The 22,620-nt window shown below is 28.2% G+C and overlaps 2 protein-coding genes across 2 annotated transcripts in view; one reads left to right on the plus strand and one right to left on the minus strand.

Annotated features, from left to right (window-relative positions):
- The window catches only part of vex (vexed), a 49,283-nt gene extending 32,480 nt beyond the window's left edge, over positions 1-16,803 (minus strand). The window contains exon 1 of the mRNA XM_065509586.1: positions 16,773-16,803. Coding sequence (XP_065365658.1) covers positions 16,773-16,803 — 31 coding nt within the window. The remainder of the gene's footprint in view (positions 1-16,772) is intronic.
- Positions 16,804-17,119: 316 nt separating this feature from the next.
- LOC135958697 (protein TsetseEP-like) lies at positions 17,120-19,709 on the plus strand. The gene is made up of 4 exons (XM_065509587.1): positions 17,120-17,154; positions 17,414-17,483; positions 19,112-19,282; positions 19,371-19,709. The coding sequence occupies exons 1-4, from the start codon at positions 17,120-17,122 to the stop codon at positions 19,707-19,709; spliced, it is 615 nt and encodes a 204-aa protein (XP_065365659.1).
- Positions 19,710-22,620: the final 2,911 nt, after the last annotated feature.

A 22,620-nucleotide genomic window follows, 5' to 3' on the forward strand; every position in this document is an offset into this window, starting at 1 on the left:
CTAGACTAGACTAGAGACTAGACTAGTGACTAGACTAGAGACTAGACTAGAGACTAGACTAGAGACTAGACTAGAGACTAGACTAGAGACTAGACTAGAGACTAGACTAGAGACTAGACTAGAGACTAGACTAGAGACTAGACTAGAGACTAGACTAGAGACTAGACTAGAGACTAGACTAGAGACTAGACTAGAGACTAGACTAGAGACTAGACTAGAGACTAGACTAGAGACTAGACTAGAGACTAGACTAGAGACTAGACTAGAGACTAGACTAGAGACTAGACTAGAGACTAGACTAGAGACTAGACTAGAGACTAGACTAGAGACTAGACTAGAGACTAGACTAGAGACTAGACTAGAGACTAGACTAGAGACTAGACTAGAGACTAGACTAGAGACTAGACTAGAGACTAGACTAGAGACTAGACTAGAGACTAGACTAGAGACTAGACTAGAGACTAGACTAGAGACTAGACTAGAGACTAGACTAGAGACTAGACTAGAGACTAGACTAGAGACTAGACTAGACTAGAGACTAGACTAGTGACTAGACTAGAGACTAGACTAGAGACTAGACTAGAGACTAGACTAGAGACTAGACTAGAGACTAGGCTAGAGACTAGACTAGAGACTAGGATAGAGACTAGACTAGAGACTAGGAGAGACTAGACTAGAGACTAGACTAGAGACTAGACTAGAGACTAGACTAGAGACTAGACTAGAGACTAGACTAGAGACTAGACTAGAGACTAGACTAGAGACTAGGCTAGAGACTAGGCTAGAGACTAGGCTAGAGACTAGACTAGAGACTAGGCTAGAGACTAGACTAGAGACTAGACTAGAGACTAGACTAGAGACTAGACTAGAGACTAGACTAGAGACTAGGCTAGAGACTAGACTAGAGACTAGGCTAGAGACTAGGATAGAGACTAGACTAGAGACTAGGAGAGACTAGACTAGAGACTAGACTAGAGACTAGACTAGAGACTAGACTAGAGACTAGACTAGAGACTAGACTAGAGACTAGGATAGAGACTAGACTAGAGACTAGACTAGATCTAGTCTAGTCTATTTTCTAGTCTCTAGTCTAGTCTCGAGACTCGACTATAGACTCGACTATAGACTCGACTATAGACTAGACTATAGACTCCACTATAGGCTCGCCTTGTCTATCGTATAATCTTGTTCATGTGTGTCTCTTCTCTTAATTTTTTTATTTATTAAGTTGTTCTGTTGTTCACTTCTATCTATTAATACTTTTATCCCTTTGCTAAAGCATTTTCCTTTCATAAATTTATACATTTATCACTTTAATTACTCGGACTGCAGCAAACAAATTTTCGCTGGCAAATTTTAATTTGTTCCCCTTTGTTTTTTGGCCACCATGACAGGGGCGAAACAAGTAGTAGTTTATTTTTATGAAGTATCAGTATTAAAATTCAAAGGACTTCTTATTCTGCCAGCCATGTTTGTAGGCTGTTTCATGTAACGAGTGATTTGCATGCAACTAAAGTGGTAAAAAATATTTTAAAAAACCAACAGCTATAAAATGGATTTCTTTTTTATGGTAATTTTTTGTTATACACAACAACTGGCCTGATAAGTTTGATGTAAAAAAAATGTAGTATATGAAAAATTTTGTTTTTTTTTGGACGGGTGGCTAGAAACCAAAAAACCAAATCAACTAACGAAACAATCAGCAGTTGTGCAACATTTTTTTGTTTTGTACTTTTGTTTATTGGTCAATTCAGCAGATAAATTGTAGAGAAAATAAGAAAAAAATTTTGGACTATTATTGAAATACTTTTAGAATTAATTGAATTTCTAAGTGGTGAATAGAGGAAAAAAGGGAATAAGTTTATTTATTTGAGAGCTTAAAATTCTAATGAAATTTATAGTTATTTAAAATAATATTGCTTTAAATTTTCCTTAATAATTTATTTGTTGAAAAATGTCTCTAAGTACCTGCCTCTCTTTTTTTTGCAGACAAAAAGCTGTTGTTTTCTTAGAAATGTTTTGCTATAAGTTGAAGTATAATGCACTTTTGCACTTGACATCCAAGACAGCATAAAGTACTGTAGGACAAATAAATAACATACAACACAATGGCAATAGAAGACAATCATATTATTGTTGTTAGTAAAAAAAGGACAATAAAAAAAAACTACCACAATTGTGAGACTAATATACATTTTATGACTTCCTTTTTTGGGAATAAAACATACAACAATGACAATAGCAATACGTTTACAAAATACACAGACAAAAAGAGTCAGTCAGACATGTACACATTTATGCATTTACTGCCAAAACACTCTCTTGCTCACATACAATTAATGAGTGACATATAGTGAGCGACTGTCTGTGACAGGGTTTGCTGACATTTAAACCGGAAATGCTACATTTGTATGTAAATTTCCGTTGTGACGAAGAGCGCTAAAAAAGCAGCGCATTGTACATTTTAGGGGAAGGAAAGGAAGGAAGAATAAAGCAATATATTTTATTAAACCAGCACATTGCAAGCAATTTAAACTGTAGCGGAATAATAATTTGAAGCTTTAAGAGGGAATTTTTGTTTAGTTTTTTTGGGAATTTAATTTTTAATAATGGTTTTCTTTATAATTAAGTTTACAATACGTTTTATATAACAATTTGTATGAAATAGTTAAATTTAAGGTTTCCCCAGACAGGGAATTTTTGCATGGGATTTTGGGAATTTAATATTTAACCGGTAATTTGTTTAAAACGCAGTTTTGAATACATTAGGTAAAGAATTTTGTTAAAATATTTAAAAATTAGCCGATAAGAAACTTCCCCGGAAAGGGAATTTTTGCTTGAGATTTTGGGAATTTAATTTTTAAACGCTAATTTGTTTAAATACCAATTTTCAATACATTAGGTAAATAATTTTGATAAAATATTTAAAAATTAGCCGGTAAGAAACTTCCCCGGAATGGGGATTTTTGCTTGAAATTTTGGGAATTAAATTTTTATTAATGATTTTGTTATTTATTAAGTTTACAATACGTTTTATATAACAATTTTTATGAAATAGTAAAATATTAGGTTTCCCCAGACAGGGAATTTTTGCTTGGGATTTTGGGAATTTAATTTTTAAACGCTAATTTGTTTAAAACACAGTTTGGAATACATTAGGTAAAGAATTTTGTTTAAATATTTAAAAATTAGCCGGTAAGAAACTTCCCCGGAATGGGGATTTTTGCATGGGATTTTGGGAATTTAATTTTTATTAATGATTTTGTTATTAATTAAGTTTACAATACGTTTTATATAATAATTTTTATGAAATTGTTAATTTTAAGGTTTCCCCAGACAGGGAATTTTTGCTTGGGATTTTGGGAATTTAATTTTTAAATGCTAATTTGTTTAAATAACAATTTCCAATACATTAGGTAAAGAATTTTGTTAAAATATTTAAAAATTAGCCGGTAAGAAACTTCCCCGGAATGGGGATTTTTGCTTGAGATTTTGGGAATTTAATTTTTAAACGCTTATTTGTTTAAATAACAATTTCCAATACATTAGGTAAAGAATTTTGATAAAATATTTAAAAATTAGCCGGTAAGAAACTTCCCCGGAATGGGGATTTTTGCTTGGGATTTTGGGAATTTAATTTTTAAACCCTAGATTGTTTAAAATCCAGTGTTGAAAACATTAGATACAAAATTTTGATAAAATATTTAAAAATTATCCAGTAAGACACTTCCCCGGAATGGGGATTTTTGCTTGGGATTTTGGGAATTTAATTTTTAAATGCTAATTTGTTTAAAAACCAGTTTTGAATATATTATGTAAAGAATTTTGTTAAAATATTTACAAATTAGGCGGTAAGAAACTTCCCCGGAATGGGGATTTTTGCATGGGATTTTGGGAATTTAATTTTTGAACGCTAATTTGTTTAAAAACCAATTTCTAATACATTAGCTGAAGAATTTTGATAAAATATTTAAAAATTAGCCGGTAAGAAACTTCCCCGGAAAGTGGATTTATTTTTGGGATTTTGGGAATTTAATTTTTAAACGCTAGATTGTTTAAAATCCAGTTTTGAAAACATTAGATAAAGTATTTTGCTAAAATATTTAAAAATTAGCCGGTAAGTAACTTCCCCGGAAAGAGATTTTTTTTGAGATTTTGGGAATTTAATTTTTAAACGCTAGAATGTTTAAAATTCAGTTTTGAAAACATTAGATAAAGTATTTTGCTAAAATATTTACAAATTAGCCGGTAAGAAACTTCCCCGGAATGGGGATTTTTACATGGGATTTTGGGAATTTAATTTTTAAACGCTAATTTGTTTAAAAACGTGTTTTGAATACATTAGATAAATAATTTTGTTAAAATATTTAAATATTAGCCAGTAAGACACTTCCCCGGAATGGGAATTTTTGCTTGTGATTTTGGGAATTTAATTTTTAAACGCTAAATTGTTTAAAAACCAGTCTTGAATATATTATGTAAAGAATTTTGTTAAAATATTTAAAAATTAGCCGGTAGGAAACTTCCCCGGAATGGGGATTTTTGCTTTAGATTTTGGGAATTTAATTTTTATTAATGATTTTATTTTTAATTAAGTTTACAATGCGTTTTATATAACAATTTTTATGAAATAGTCAAATTTAAGGTTTCCCCAGTCAGGGAATTTTTGCTTGGGATTTTGGGAATTTAATTTTTAAACGTTAATTTGTTTAAATACCAATTTCCAATACATTAGGTAAAGAATTTTGTTAAAATATTTAAATATTAGCCAGTAAGACACTTCCCCGGAATGGGAATTTTTGCTTGTGATTTTGGGAATTTAATTTTTAAACTCTAATTTGTATAAAAACCAGTTTTGAATATATTATGTAAAGAATTTTGTTAAAATATTTAAAAATTAGCCGGTAAGAACTTTCCCCGGAATGGGAATTTTTGCTTGTGATTTTGGGAATTTAATTATTAAACGCTAATTTGTTTAAACAGAGTTTTTAATACATTAGGTAAATAATTTTGTTAAAGTTTTTAAAAATTAGCCGGTAGAATGGGGAAACATATGTATTTTAGTAATATTAATTCCCTAATCCCTTAAAGGGATTTTGGTTTGGTTTTTGGGAATTTAATTTTTAAGTGTCAATTTGTTTAAAAAGAAGTTTTAAATACTTTTTATAAAGAATTTTATAAAAATATTTCCATATTTTAGAATAATAAGCTTCCCCAGAAAAGGGAATTTTTGCTTTTGTTTTTGGGAATTAAATTTTTAATTGCCAATTTGTTTAAAAATAAATTTTAAATATGTTTGATGAAGAATTTTTATAAAATATTTAAATATTTAGTAATAAGAAGCTTCCCCGGAAAAGGGATTTTTGTGTAGTTTTTGGGAATTTAATTTTTCAGTGACAATTTGTTTAAAAAGTAGTTTTATGCATTTATTATGAATAATTTGTGTAAAATATTTAAATAAATGGTTTCCCCGGAAAGGGGATTTTTGTGTAGTTTTTGGGAATTAAATTTTTCAATGGCAATTTGTTTCTAAAGTAGTTTTATGTATTTTTTATGAATAATTTGTGTAAAATATTGAAAAATAAGAAAATAAATGAGTTCCCCGGAAAAGGGATTTTTGTTTAGTTTTTGGGAATTTAATTTTTCAATGGCAATTTGTTTCTAAAGTAGTTTTATGTATTTTTTATGAATAATTTGTGTAAAATATTTAAAAATAAGAAACTAAATGGGTTCCCCGGAAAAGGGATTTTGGTTTAGTTTTTGGGAATTTAATTTTTGAGTGCGAAATTTTTTAAAAAGCAGTTTTATGCATTTATTATGAATATTTCGTGTAAAATATTTAAAAATAAGAAACTAAATGGGTTCCCCGGAAAAGGGATTTTTGTGTAGCTTTTGGGAATTTAATTTTTGAGTGCGAAATTGTTTAAAAAGTAGTTTTATGCATTTATTATGAATCATTTGTGTAAAATATTTAAATAAATGGTTTCCCCGGAAAGGGGATTTTTGTTTAGTTTTTGGGAATTTAATTTTTCAATGGCAATTTGTTTCTAAAGTAGTTTTATGTATTTTTTATGAATATTTCGTGTAAAATATTTAAAATTAAGAAAATAATTGAGTTCCCCGGAAAGGGGATTTTTGTTTAGTTTTTGGGAATTTAATTTTTGAGTGCGAAATTGTTTCTAAAGTAGTTTTATGCATTTATTATGAATAATTTGTGTAAAATATTAAAAAATAAGAAAATAAATGAGTTCCCCGGAAAAGGGATTTTTGTTTAGTTTTTGGGAATTTAATTTTTGAGTTCGAAATTGTTTAAAAAGTAGTGTTATGCATTTATTATAAATATTTCGTGTAAAATATTAAAAAATAAGAAAATAATTGAGTTCCCCGGAAAGGGGATTTTTGTTTAATTTTTGGGAATTTAATTTTTATGTGCGAAATTGTTTAAAAAGTAGTTTTATGCATTTATTATGAATAATTTGTGTAAAATATTTAAAATTAAGATACTAAATGGGTTCCCCGGAAAAGGGATTTTTGTTTAATTTTTGGGAATTTAATTTTTAAGTTGGAAATTGCTTAAATAATAGTTTTGTAGACTTTTCATGCACAACCTTAAGTCTTTGTAAATTAAATCTTTGCTTTCTTTTCTTCTTTTTTTTCTTCTTCATTTGTCACAAGAATAACTTAACATGTCATTGTAATGCCCGGGCTTAACTACACTCATACAAATGCAAGAAAACAAAAACACTCATACTTTTGCATATTTATATTTACAATTCACCGCCCCTAAAAGTAGACTGCGAATAAAATAAACAAAGACAAAATAACAAGCAAAACCGGATGACTGACAATGACGATTGCCAGAGCTTTTGCCGAGGTATGGTAAACAGTAGAGGCGACAGGCGGTGCTAAGAGGAACTGTTGATATATGGTTACCAATCATCATCATCTTCATCAGCAGCAGACGTATGAGTACAATAATAATAAAAAAATTTAAGAAACTTGCAAATAACTGAATATGGAAGCATCAAGGAGCATGAGTTGATTGCATATACAAGTACACAGTATCAAGGAGAATAGGGACTTCAAATAGTTTTTGACTGATAAAACAGCAACGGCAGTTTGCTACCAATACAACTGACTGTCTTACTGACTATTTGTCAACACAGCTGCACTTTAATAAATTGATAGGGAGTGTGGAGAGCAGCCCTCTATATAAATTGAAAAACAAGGGTTATGTGAATTTATGGTGGTGGTAGGAAATTGAAATTATTGTAATTAAACTATGAGATATTCAGCTAACAGAAAAATCAGCAATTCATTTAAATATCAATAAGAATTATAAGTTTGTCATTCTGTTTGTAATTTCAAATTTTTTCATATGATACACCATAAAGCCATATCCTTTTGTGTGTTGAAATCAGCTTTCCGCAGCCTACAAATAACTTATATACATGATTGATACATCAATATATCCGCTATAGTTTCGGTTGGTTTGGTATTTAAAATCGAGAAAATCGGTCCACAAATGGCAGAGATATAAGCAAAAAACCACGACTACCTCGATTTTTTCCCAATTTGTGTATCTATATCTGGATTATCCTTAATATAGACAAAATGGATATCTAATGATAGATATTTCAAAGACCTTTCCAATGACTTATATAACTATATAGTAAGTCGGACCTACAATGGGTCAAAATCGGGAAAACTATTTTTTAACCCGAGTTTTTTTTTCACAAAAAAATATTTTTAATTTTTATCTTAAATTATATTTTGGTGCAAGATACTTTAAAATTTTACATAAATTTCAAATATTTTTTAATTGAAACATTTTGTCCTAAGGAAATATAAAATTTTCTTAATATTCTTCTATCATTTACTGCAATTATTATGTAGTTTTGTCAGCACAAAATAAAAATAATCACCCTCTAGATAATTGTCTCTTAAAAACTTGCTGAAAAATACTTTTTATGCATTATTTGCAAGAAAAACAGAAAAAAGAAACACAAAAAATAAGAAATTACTTATAAAAGATTTTCATTTTATTTTAAAAATATTTTTCAAATTAAAACTTTTTGATAATTTTACTTAAACATTTTCAATGCAGTTTTCTTTTGTATTTAAAACAGCTAGACAAAAAAAAATACAACACACAATTATACTTGAGGCTTAATGCCATTTTTGTAAATAGTTTTTGTATGTTTAATTTCTTTTTTATGCTCAAACATTTTCTCTACAATTTTCTTATTTGTTTTGTTAACAATGATTTGGCAAATTATCACAAATATTGAAAAAAAAACTTACAGAAACAAAAGAACTAAAAATTGTGGTGAAATGACATTTAAAAGCTTGTTAAAACATGAGAAATGCTTAATTACATATTTAAAAAATGAAAATCATATTTTTATACCAAACACTTGTAATAAAATTTTAAACGAAAAAAATTTAATTCCTAAAATCCAAGCAAAAATCCCCATTCTGGGGAAGCTTCTTATTCCCTAATATTTAAAATTTTTTTACAAAATCTTAATAAAACACCCACAAAAAATGTTTTTAAGTAAATTGCCACTTAAAAATTTAAATTCCCAAAAACTTTGAAAAAATCCCCATTCTGGGGAAGCTTCTCATTAATTAAAATTTAAATATTTTGTTAAAATTCTTAACAAAAAAGTGTACAAAAATACTTTTGAACCCAAAGGCACTAAAAAATTAAATTCCCAAAAACTTTGAAAAAATCCCCATACCGGGGAAGTTTCTTATTACTTCATATTTAAGTAGTTTTTACTAAATCTTAATAAAACACCTACAAAAAATGTTTTTAATTAAATTGGCACTTAAAATTTTAAATTCCCAAAAACTTTGCAAAAATCCCCATTCCGGGGAAGCTTCTCATTAGCTAAAATTTAAATATTTTGTTAAAATTCTTAACATAAAAGTGTACAAAAATACCTTTGAACCCAAAGGCACTAAAAATTTAAATTCCCAAAAACTTTGAAAAAATCCCCATACCGGGGAAGTTTTTTATTACTTAATATTTAAGTAGTTTTTACTAAATCTTAATAAAAAAAACCTTCAAGAAAAGTTTTTAAGTAAATTGGCACTTAAAAATTAAATTCCCAAAAACTTTTCAAAAATCTCCTTTATGGGATTATAACATTTTTCTGCTAAAATACATATGTTTTTGATAAATAAATATTTGGCAGCTGTAATTATAAAATTTTAAACAATTCTAAGCTTTAAAATTGAATTCCCAAAAAGCAAATAAAAATCCCCATTCTGGGGAAGCTTATTATTCCCTAATATTTGAATAGTTTTGTAAAAATGTTTTTAAAAAGTATTCAAAACTTCTATTTAAAGAAATTGGCACTAAAAAATTAAATTCCCAAAAACTTTTCAAAAATCTCCTTTGTGGGATTATGAAATTTTTGTGCTAAAATACATATTTTTTGATAAATAAATATTTGACAGCTGTAATTATAAAATTTTAAACAATTTAGAGTTTTAAAATTGAATTCCCAAAAAGCAAATAAAAATACCCATTCTGGGGAAGCTTATTATTCCCTAATATTTAAATATTTTTGTAAAAATTTTATTAAAAACTATTAAAAACTTATATTTAAACAAATTAACACTAAAAAATTAAATTCCCAAAAACTTAACCAAAATCCCCTAAATGGGATTAACACATAATTTGCATTAAAATACGTATTTTTTCTCCTAAATACTTATTTGACATAACTATGTATTAAATTTTATACAAATCTGAGCATTAAAATTGAATTCCTAAAATCAAAGTAAAAACCCTGATTCTAGGGAAGCTGATTATTTGCACAAAATTAAATCATTTTATATAAATTATTTATAAAAAGTGTTCTAAATGATTATTTCAACCTAATGATACTAAAAAATTAAATTCAGAAAAACTTTTCAAAAATCTCCTTTGTGGGATTAAGAAATTTTTCTACTAAAATACATATTTTTTGATAAATCAATATTTAACTGTTGCAATTATAAAATTTTAAACAATTTTGAGCTTTAAAATTGAATTCCTAAAACCTAAACAAAAATCCCCATTCCGGGGAAGCTTCTCATTAGCTAATATTTAAACATTTTGTTAAAATTCATAACAAAAAGTCTTCAAAATGACCTCTTAAACTAAATGGCACTAAAAAATTAAATTCCCAAAAAGTTTTCAAAAATCTCCTTTGTGGGATTAAGAAATTTTTCTCCTAAAATACATATTTTTTGATAAATAAATATTTGACAACTGTAATTATAAATTTTAAACAAATTTGAGCTTTAAAATTGAATTCCCAAAAACCAAAATAAAAATCCCCATTCTGGGGAAGCTGATTATTTGCCAAAATTAAGTCATTTTATATAAATTATTAATAAAAAGTGTTCTAAATGATTTTTTCAACCTAATGGAACTAAAAAATTAAATTCCCAAAAACTCTTCAAAAATCTCCTTTGTGGGATTAAGAAATTTTTCTACTAAAATACATATTTTTGGCAGCTGTAATTATACATTTTTTAATAAGTTTGAGCTTTAGAATTTAATTCCCAAAAACCAAATAAAAATCCCCATTCTGGGGAAGCTTATAAATCCCTAATATTTAAATATTTTTGTAAAAATGTTATTAAAAAGTATTAAAAACTTCTATTCAAACAAATTGGCACTTAAAAATTAAATTCCCAAAAACTTTTCAAAAATCTCCTTTGTGGGATTAAGACATTTTTCTACTAAAATACATATATTCTGATAAATAAATATATGACAGCTGTAATTATAAAATTTTAAACAAGTTTAAGCTTTAAAATTAAATTCCCAAAAAACCAAAATAAAATCCCAATTCTGGGGAATATATTGGAAAAAAAATTCCCAAAAAAAACTTAAATAATTATTCTTAAATTGATAAAACTAAAATTTCTAGTAAAATCAGAAATTTTTATCAATAGTTTAGGCTTTAAAATTTAATACCTAAAAATCAAACATTTTTTTATTGCTAAATTTGGCTTTTAAAAAAAATTTTCATGGAAAACTTTTTCTGACACATTTTTCCGGTTACTTACTTTTTTTATGTGAGTTTTTTTTTGATACCAATATTTTTGCCAGTATAAATTACACTTCCGGTCAATTTTTAGTTGACTTTCGTTGTTAAAGTTCTAAAGGAAGTCAAGTTCATTTATGACTGACTGACTTTTACATTTTGTGATGCAAATTTTTTTTGATGATTTCTTTTTTGGAAGGGAAATTTTTTTACGCATAAAGTGCTGCAATTGGAATTCTTTTTTTCTGATTTTTTTCAATGTAAATTTGTTATAAATTGCTAACGATATTGTGTTGATTGAAATATATAAATTATTTTGGGAACACAAAAAGTTGCAACATTTAAGAGTTAAAGATTTAAAAATTTAAATTTTATTTTCCTTTCGTACATATTCTAGGCTAGTGCCTTAACTACATTTATTTTAATATTTTTATATTTTTTCTTGAGACATGTGTGGTGGCTCTTTTAAAATCCATATTGTTTTTCCTGCAAGCGAATGGCACAAGTTTTATCTACATCTCAGTTAGAAAAACACGTACAAGTACGTTCGAACTATTGACTGCCTTCTTTCCATTGCTCTAACCGAGTTTAATGTACTTTTGTACTTTTTATTTGTTTTTCCCCTACTTAAGGGAAAATCTTGTAAACTTCTTTAAAAGTCTCAAACTAGTTGAAAACAAATAAGAGAGCTTTATTTTCGGCTGTGTCGAATCTTAAAAACCATACACCAAAGTATCCTTGAAACTAGAATGAAAATATTTTTTGGTAAAAAAATTTTTTTTTTATAAAATTTTGTTTTCCAAAATCTTTTTTTTTTATAAATTTTTTTTGTAGAAAAATGTTCTTATTAAAAAAAAAAATTTTTTATAAAAAAAATTTTGGAAAAAAAAAATTTTTAAAAAAAATGTTGGAAAAAAAAATTTTAGAAAAAAAAATTTTTTGTTCCAAATTTTAGAAAAAAAAATTTTGTTCCAAATTTTGGCCAATAAGCGTTTAATTTCGATCTGTGATCACTCATATTTCTGATATAAAATCGATTTTTATATAAAAACTCAAAATATATAAAATCGCTAATAACTTGACCAATAAGCGTTTAATCAAGAAAAGGGACTAGATCTGTGATCAATCATATTTCTGACCAAAAATATTTTTTTTATAAAATTTTTTTTTCCAAAATCTTTTTTTTTATAAAATTTTTTTAGCTGAAAAATGTTATGTAAAAAAAAAATTTTATAAAAAAAAAAATATTTGAAAAAAAATTTTTAAATAAAGATTTTTATTTAAAAAAAATTGTTGTTCCAAATTTTGGCCAATAAGCGTTTAATTTCGATCACTCATATTTCTGATAAAAAATCGATTTTTATATAAAAACTCACAATATCTAAAATCGCTAATAACTTGGCCAATAAGCGTTTAATCAAGAAAAGGAGCTCGATCTGTGATCATTCATATTTCTGAACAAAAATCGATTTGAAATTTTTTTTTCCAAATTTTTTTTTTTACAAATTTTTTTTCCAAAATCTTTTTTTATAAATTTTTTTAGCTGAAAAATGTTATTAGTAAAAAAAAAATTTTATAAAAAAAAAAATATTTGGAACAAAAAAATTTTTTTAAATAAAAATTTTTATTTAAAAGAATTTTTTGTTCCAAATTTTGGCCAATAAGCGCTTAATTTCGATCTGTGATCACTCATATTTCTGATAAAAAATCGATTTTTATATAAAAACTCACAATATCTAAATTCGCTAATAACTTGGCCAATAAGCGTTTAATCAAGAAACGGTGCTCGATCTGTGATCACTCATATTTCTGAACAAAAATTGATTTTTTATTTAAAAACTCACAATATTTAAATTCGCTAATTAACTTGACCAATTAGCGTTTAATCAAGAAAAGGAGCTCGATCTGTGATCACTCATATTTCTGACAAAAAATATTGTTTGCTAAAATTTTTTTTTTCCAAAATTTGTTTTTATAAAATTTTTTTTTCAAAATCATTTTTTTATGTTATTTATGTTATTAGTAAAAAACAAATTGTAAAAGAAATTTTATAAAAAAAAATATTTGGAACAAAATTTTTTGTTCCACAATGGGTCAAAATGGGCAAAAATGTTTTTTAACCCAATTTTTTTTTTCACCAAAAAAAAAATTTTCACTAACAAAATTTTTCAGCAAAAAAGAAAATTTAGAACAAAAACTACACCAATAATGAAAGTATTTTTTAGTAAAAAAATTTTTATTTAAAAAATCGAGATAGTCGTGGTTTTTTGCACATATCTCAGCCATTTGTGGGCCGATTTTCTCGATTTTAAATAGCAACTGAACCGGGACTATAGCGGTATACTAATATATGAATCATATATATAAGTTATTTGGGGGCTATGAAAAGTTGATTTCAATATACAAACGGCCAGGCGGATATAGCTACATATATGAAAAATATAAAAATTACAAACGGAATAACAAACATGCCAGTCATGGTGTAGGGTATACAAATAGAAAGAAAATCAGTTGCTGTTTTAAAATATCATGTATTTGCTGGCTTTCAACAGTATTTATTCTTGTTTTTTTTTTCCGTTTCTGACTGCCATTTACATTAGACTTGTCTGCCTAAGATTCGTGCTCTATCAACATCATACATTTATTTTTCTCCTCACATTTAGTGGCTTCAGCTGTTCTAGGCAGGCTTTTTGGGTATACGAGTTGTAAAAACAAAATAATAAAAAAATAGAAGAAATGTAATGTTTTATTTATAAGACGTGTTATTTCACATGATATTTTGCGGTTGATTACATTGAGTTGCTGCTGGCAGCTACAAAAGATACTAAGAGCAATATGTTTGCTGCTCATTTCTTATTGTTACAAAATTCTCTAGCTATTATTGAGTTTATTTTGGAGATGGTTTTTGTTGTTATTGTTCTTTGAATTTAAGGTGCATGGCATAAGTAATTGGCGTTCGTGATAAAGAATATTAGACAAAAGATTGTTTTGAAATTAAAAATTAATAATAGAAATTTTGGGCTAGATAGCTAAAAGAAAGACGCAGCAATTTATTAAGTTATACTTAAAGTGCCAAGAACTTAAATTGTTTAGAATTTGTGCAAAAATAAACCCAATCCCATTAAATTGGATTTTGCTTACGATTTTGGGAATTTAATTTTTTAAAATATTAAATTTGACTACTTTCTCTTGACAATTTTAACAAAATATTGCAACATTAAGAACAAAATAAGCTTCCCCAGATTGGGGGGGATTTTTATTTTAGTTTTAGGAATTCAATTTTAAAGCTCAAACTGTTGTTTTTTACTTTTTACTTTTTAAAAAATATTCAAATATTAGGGAATAATAAGCTTCCCCAGATTGGGGATTTTTCTTTGATTTTTGGGAATTCAATTTTAAAGCTAAGTGTCTAAAATTTTATAATTACAGCTGTCAAATATTTATTTATCCAAAAATATGTATTTTAGTAGAAAAATTTCTTAATCCCACAAAGGAGATTTTTGAAAAGTTTTTGGGAATTTAATTTTGTAGTGCCATTAGGTTGAAATAAATCATTTAGAACACATTTTATAAATAATTTATATAAAATGATTTAATTTTGGGCAATACGGAACTTCCCCAGAATCAGGGTTTTAACTTTGATTTTAGGAATTCTATTTTAAAGCTCTAAATTGTCTAAAATTTTATAATTACAGTTGTCAAATATTGATTTATCAACAAATATGTATTTTAGTAGAAAAATTTCATAATCCCACAAAGGAGATTTTTGAAAAGTTTTTGGGAATTTAATTTTTTAGTGCCAATTTATTTATATTGAAGTTTTGAATACTTTTTAATAACATTTTTACAAAAATATTTAAATATTAGGGAATAATAAGCTTCCCCAGATTGGGGATTTTTATTTGGTTTTTGGGAATTCAATTTTAAAGATCTAAATTGTCTAAAATTTTATAATTACAGCTGCCAAATATTTATTTATCCAAAAAATATGTATTTTAGTAGAAAAATTTCTTAATCCCACAAAGGAGATTTTTGAAAAGTTTTTGGGAATTTAATTTTTAAGTGCCAATATGTTTAAATAGAAGTTTTGATTACTTCTTCATAACATTTTTACAAAAATATTTAAATATTATGGAATAATAAGCTTCCCCAGAATGGGGATTTTTATTTTGGTTTTTGGGAATTCAATTTTAAAGCTCAAAATTGTTTAAAATTTTTTAATTACAGCTGTCAAATATTTATTTATCAAAAAATATGTATTTTAGTAGAAAAATGTCTTAATCCCACAAAGGAGATTTTTGTAAAGTTTTTGGGAATTTAATTTTTAAGTGCCAATTAGTTTAAAAGGTCATTTTGAATAGTTTTTGTTATGAATTTTAACAAAATGTTTGAATATTAGCTAATGAGAAGCTTCCCCGGAATGGGGATTTTTGCTTAGGTTTTAGGAATTCAATTTTAAAGCTCAAACTTGTTTAAAATTTTTTAATTACAGCTGCCAAATATTTATTTATCAGAAAAAAATGTATTTTAGTAGAAAAATGTCATAATCCCAAAAAGGAGATTTTTGAAAAGTTTTTGGGAATTTAATTTTTTAGTGTAAATTTGTTTGAATAGAAGTTTTTAATAGTTTTTAATAAATTTTTTTTAAAAATATTGAAATATTAGGGAATAATAAGCTTCCCCAGAATTGGGAGTTTTATTTATTTTTTGGGAATTAAATTTTAAACCTCAAAATTTTTTAATTACAGCTGTCAAATATTTATTTATCAAAAAATATGTATTTTAGTAGAAAAATTTTATAATCCCACAAAGGGGATTTTTGAAAAGTTTTTGGGAATTTAATTTTTTAGTGCCAATTTGTTTAAATAGAAGTTTTGATTAATTCTTAATAACATTTTTACAAAAATATTTAAATATAAGGGAATAATAAGCTTCCCCAGATTGGGGATTTTTAGTTGGTTTTTGGGAATTCAATTTTAAAGCTCAAATTTGTTTAAAATTTATAATTACAGCTGTTAAATATTTATTTATGCAAAAAATATGTATTTTAGCAGAAAAATGTCATAATCCCACAAAGGAGATTTTTGAAAAGTTTTTGGGAATTTAATTTTTTAGTGCCATTTTGTTTAAAATGTAATTTTGAACACTTTTCATAAATAATTTATATAACATTATTTAATTTTGGTCAATAAGCTGCTTCCCCAGAATTGAGATTGAAGGAGATTTTTATTAAGTTTTTGGGAATTTAATTTTTAAAGGCCAATTGGCTTAAAAAGTTATCTTTTAATCATTTTTATAAACAATTTGCATAAAAGCTTTAAATATTAGGCAATAAATAGTTTCCCCGGAATGGGGATTTTTAATGGGTTTTTAGGAATTAAATTTTAAAGCTCAGAATTGTAATTTTTTGTATGTGTCTATAACGAAAATTGTTTTTTTATTGCTAAAAAATTTATGGCAGACATATTAATGTCAGACATATTAATGTTGGACATATTTATGTCAGAGATATTTATGTTAGACCTATTTATAGTATCACTAACAACTAAGACATAATTCTAACCTTATTTTGATAGAATTAGCAACAAATTGATACAGAATTTTGTCTGTACTAGTGTCTTTGGTAAAGTGAGACATAATTATGTCTACATTAGTCCTGCAAGAAAAATTCTGTCTCTAGACATACTCAAGACAGATATTCCTTTTGCATATTTGTCTTACTAATTTGTACATCTTCTGTATTTTCTAACATAATTTATTAAACCTCTTTTGTAATTTAATTTATTTCCCTTTAACTCTCTCATTAATTTCTCTGGCTGCCATCAGCTTTTAACAATTTAATAATTTACCCAGAGATTTTCAAACTAAAATCCCACCATTCAACTATAGTTTATAGAAAGAAACTGCTATTACTTCATTTTTACTAAGAGACCAAAGAACGAAAGAAGGAAAAAAACCAACAACTATTTTGTTTTGTATTAAATAGTAAATAGCAACTTAGCTGGTGCTTAATGCAGGCAAAGAGCCTTAACCATGATGATGCCCGGAATTCATTTGGGCAAGTAACCATGGCAAATGGTGACGACGAAGACCAAGACGACAAGTATGCAGGAGGACAATAATAAAACAAATTAAATATATATTCCTGCTGCTGCTGCTTGTTGCATCTTAAAGTGAAGGCATCCTTCTTTAATAGCTAAGTACTTTAGTGTAAAGGAGCCACAGGATCTGTTGCTGCTTGCCAGAAAACAGATGTTGTAATATTTAGCTGTTAAACAGATTTTTAAAGGAGGAGTTTTTTTCATCTCTTCTTTTTTTATTTTTGGTATAAAAAATGACAACATTTTTGCATTATGTTAAAGAGATAAGCGGAACCATCATCAGTTTCATCTACCACAATCAAACAGACATCCTCCTCATCATCATCATCATGTACAGATTTTTAACATTGTCAGCAGCACTCATTCTCTACAGTTTTGTGACCAGAGGATTTCTTGAGGATAGTGTAGCCTGCTGCTACTGATGATGATGAAGATGTCGACAATGATAATAAAGATTATATACATTGTATTGCCACTTAAGTAGTTAAGATGTTCTGCTATTTCAATTCTTTTTCCTTTTAACAATGTCGCCAAGGACTAAAGGAATGTTTCACAACAAAAAAAAATCCAGAAAAGAAAAGAAATATATTTAAAAAAATTCCTTTTATTGAATTATTTATGAGGAAAAAATTAAGAAAATAAGTAATACTTCACATGGTTTTGTAGTTTTGTATAATGGATTCTTTTTTTAAAAAAATAAAATGAAATAATAAAATAACAATTTGCCATTAAGAGCTTAAAATAAAATCAAATAATCTGCACAGATTTCAACTCACTAAACAGAACATGTTTCTAACTTTAGTATTCAACTATTATTTGTCATTTTTCAAATTAAATTTTGTTACAAATTCTTTTATAACCAACTCAAACCGAACATAATTATGTATGATCATACAAACAACAAACACAGTCTGGCCTGTTTGGTTTTTCATACATAAATTAGTGGACTGACTACAAGAGAATTTCCAAATGTATTTGTTATAATTATAATTTAGTAAGGTAGTTAGTTCACATCACAGCAGTTCTGGGTGAAGGTCCCGACAACCTGCATTGGAACCGGAACTAAACCTGAACTTGAAATAGTTCCTGAACTAGAACAGAACTAGAACAGAACTAGAACAAAACTAGAACAGAACTAGAACAGAACTAGAACAGAACTAGAACAGAACTAGAACAGAACTAGAACAGAACTAGAACAGAACTAGAACAGAACTAGAACAGAACTAGAACAGAACTAGAACAGAACTAGAACAGAACTAGAACAGAACTAGAACAGAACTAGAACAGAACTAGAACAGAACTAGAACAGAACTAGAACAGAACTAGAACAGAACTAGAACAGAACTAGAACAGAACTAGAACAGAACTAGAACAGAACTAGAACAGAACTAGAACAGAACTAGAACAGAACTAGAACAGAACTAGAACAGAACTAGAACAGAACTAGAACTGAACTAGAACAGAACTAGAACAGAACTAGAACAGAACTAGAACAGAACTAGAACAGAACTAGAACAGAACTAGAACAGAACTAGAACAGAACTAGAACAGAACTAGAACAGAACTAGAACAGAACTAGAACAGAACTAGAACAGAACTAGAACAGAACTAGAACAGAACTAGAACAGAACTAGAACAGAACTAGAACAGAACTAGAACTAGAACAGAACTAGAACAGAACTAGAACAGAACTAGAACAGAACTAGAACAGAACTAGAACAGAACTAGAACAGAACTAGAACAGAACTAGAACAAAACTAGAAACTGAACTAGAACTCGAACTAGAAACTACACTAGAACTGGAACCTTAATTAGAACGTGAACTGGAACTGGAGCTAGGATCTGAACTAGAAACGGCACTAGAATCTGAACTAAAACCTGATACAGAACCTGTACTAGATCTTAAACTAGAACTCAACTAGAACCTCAACTAGATCCTCGAACTCGAACCTCAACTAGATCCTCGAACTCGAACCTGAACTAGATCCTGAAATTGAACCTGAACAGGAACCTGATCTAGAACCTCAACTAGAACAAGAACCGCAACTAGAAGCTCAACTCGAAGCTGAACTAGAACCTAAACTAGAACCTGAAGTAGAAAATGAACTAGAACCTCAACTAGAAATTCAAGTAGAATTTGCACTAGAACCTGAGTAAGAAGCTGAACTAGATCCTGAACTAGAACCTCAACTAGAACCTGAACAAGAACCGCAACTAGAACCTCGAAATTCAATTAGAATTTGAACTAAAACCTGAACTAGATCCTGAACTTGAAACTGAACAAGAACCTGAACTAGAACCTCAACTGGAACAAGAACCTCAACTAGAACCTCAACTCGAAGCTGAAGTAGGACCTAAACTAGAACCTGAAGTAGAAACTGAACTAGAACCTCAACTAGAAATTCAATTAGAATTTGAACTACAACCACAACTAGAAGCTGAACGAGATCCTCAACTGGAACAACGACTGCAACTAGAATCTGAATCTGAACCAGAACATCAACAAGAACCTCAACTAGAACTTCAACTAAAAGTTGAATTAGAACCTGAACTATAACCTCAACTATAACAAGAACCGCAACTAGAACCTCAACTAGAACTTCAATTATAATTTGAACTAGAACCTCAACTCGAAGCTGAACTATGACCTAAACTAGAACCTGAAGTAGAAACTGAACTTGAACCCGAACTAGAACCTGAGCTAGAACCTCAACTAGAAATTCAATTAGAATTTGAACTAGAACTGAACTAGAAGTGAACTGGAACCTGAACTAGAATCTGAAGTAGAACAAGAACTGCAACTAGAACCTGAACTAGAACCTCAACTACAACCTCAACTAGAACTTCAATTATAATATGAACTAGAACCTAAATTAGAATCTGAACTAGAACCTGAACTAAAACCTGAACAAGAAACTTAACTAGAACAAGAACCGCAACTAGAACCTAAACTAGAACCTGAACTAGATCCTCAACTAGAACCTCAATTAGAAATTCAATTACAATTTGAACTAGAATCTGAACTAGAACCTCAACTAGAACCTGAACGAGAAACTGTCTTAGAACCTGAACTAGAACATGAATTAGAACCTCAACTAGAACCCGATGTATTGATGTATGACTTCAAAATGCGGCATTAACAAAAGCGTAGTATGCGGGAAGTTTTGCTTGACTGCTTTCGCTCACCAAATCATATGGTGAATGTGTTCCATCGGCTTCAATGTGCGAGAGATAGTTTGTGGGTTTTAGAAGTGGTGATTTTAACAAGGAAGACAAAAATGGCACAGGCCTGCCAAAAAACAGTTTGAAGATTAAGAACTGTAGGCATTACTCTATGAAGATTGTTGTAAAATTCCACAAGAGCTGGCAAAATAAATGGAAGCTACTCAAGCTGCATTTGACTGCCATACGAATTGAAGCCGAATGACCTTGAAAGACTATTTTGCATGGCTGAAATATAGTTTAAACGCTATAAATGGAAATCATTGTTATACCGAATCATTAATTGCGATTAAAAATTGATGCATTATGACCGGTCAATAAATCGAATTGATAACAAAGCCAAATATTAAGGACACGAAGGTAATTTTCTGGATTTATTGGGAGCCTATTTATTATGAGCTGCTGAAATCTTACTAGGCCATCATAGAGAACCTCAATCGAACGCATCTGATTCGTTTGAAGCGAGCATTTAATCTGACTACACCCTAGATTACTGAGAGACACTAATGAGACAATTGACTTCACACTACATTACCTGGGATGTATAAAGTAACCAATTGACTTTACAATGGTTGCAATAAAGAGCACATTCCTGTAAAATTATCCAAAAATACATAAATTGTATTTAGCTAAGTAATTAGACATTAGTGTAAATTACTGTCTAAAAGCGATACATTGACTTGTTTAGCAGTCATTGCAGAACTGCTGGGTTGTGAAAAGTGTGGCAAAAAAACACCCAAATTCATGTTCTCATTGGTAGGTATATTGCGGTTTATAACACCCTGTTTTTTTGTTGATGGGCTTGGAAACACACACGACATTTTTTGTACAAAAGAACTAGAGTGACAACCTAAAATGCAATGGCAACTGAATCCCCCAAATGTTAAATATACAAAGGACACTCACTGCAAATTCAAGTAAAATTCACAAACATTACACTATTTTTGTCTCTGAGGATTAGTCAGAGAGAGACAGAGAGAGAGAGGGGATACAAATGTTGTACTGTTTTTAATATGCAACAAATCTCTACTATTGCGGCTTTGGTGCAAGGACACTAAACTACAGGCGAAAAAAAAAATAACTATTTACAACCACTGCGGTATGTGGTGTTTAATACAACAAAACTTGTATAATTTTTCATAATTTCATTCAGTAAATACAATGCAAAAATGTTCCGTAGTTAGTTTTGAGAAAATAATTTTAGTTTTCTGTTTTCAGTTTGTTTGTTTGTCATTTGCTTAATATAAACAAAGTGTGTATTTTTGTTTAAAAAATAGTTAATGTAGATTTGCAACAAAACAGCAAAATTGTTTTTTAAACCAAAAAGCTGGCTAACATGAAAGTTTCCATTGTTGAGATGAAATTATAAAATAATAATAGAAAAATTTGTAAAGAGAATATATGGAGTCGACGATTTCTGAAAGAAATATGTTGTTGTCTGCTAAGAGAGAGCCTGACATTATTATGTCTGACATTATTATGTCTGACATTATTATGTCTGACATTATTATGTCTGACATAATTATTTCAGACATAATTATGTCTAACATAATTCTGTTCTTGTTTCATAATGACTCTATTGTGGATCTTGAATACTTTCACACATCTTATATATTTGCGTTTCAAATTTTTCGATTGTTAATGGTAGATAAATGCAGCAACTCCTAACAAATATTCAAAATTTCTGTAAAATTTAATTATTTTTAAATGACAATATATGTTTGTACACAACAACCTTAAAACCTTGATTCTTTTTTTAATTTTAAACAACATTAACAAAGTTTGTTCTTAATATAGTCATGTACTTTTAACCACGAATGCAATTTATAGTTTAAGCTTTTGAACATGTTTGTCACAAATAGTACCCTACAAACTGATAACAATTACACTGCTGCATTCGTTGAATTCTAAATCAGTTATATCCTTCATCATGAGTGGCATGTTTGTCAGTCCGTTTGTAATTTCTATATTTTTCATTTGCAACCCCACAAAGTATATATATGGTCTGGATCGTTATAGATACCGAAGTTCATATAGCCATGTCTGTTCTTTAGGATCGAATGCTATTTAAAATCGGCCCACAAATTGATGAGATATAAGGAAAAAATCGGGACAACCTCGATTTTAACCTTTGTTTTTCACAACCGAATCTATTATGCAGACCATTCTCCAACAAACCGAAACTTTTAAATTTTAATCTATAGATAAATATTAGGATTTTTATAATCTTAAAAAAAATCAAATAA

The sequence above is a fragment of the Calliphora vicina genome, chromosome 4 (assembly GCF_958450345.1).
Source record: "Calliphora vicina chromosome 4, idCalVici1.1, whole genome shotgun sequence".
In the NCBI taxonomy this organism is placed as follows: Eukaryota; Metazoa; Arthropoda; class Insecta; order Diptera; family Calliphoridae; genus Calliphora; species Calliphora vicina.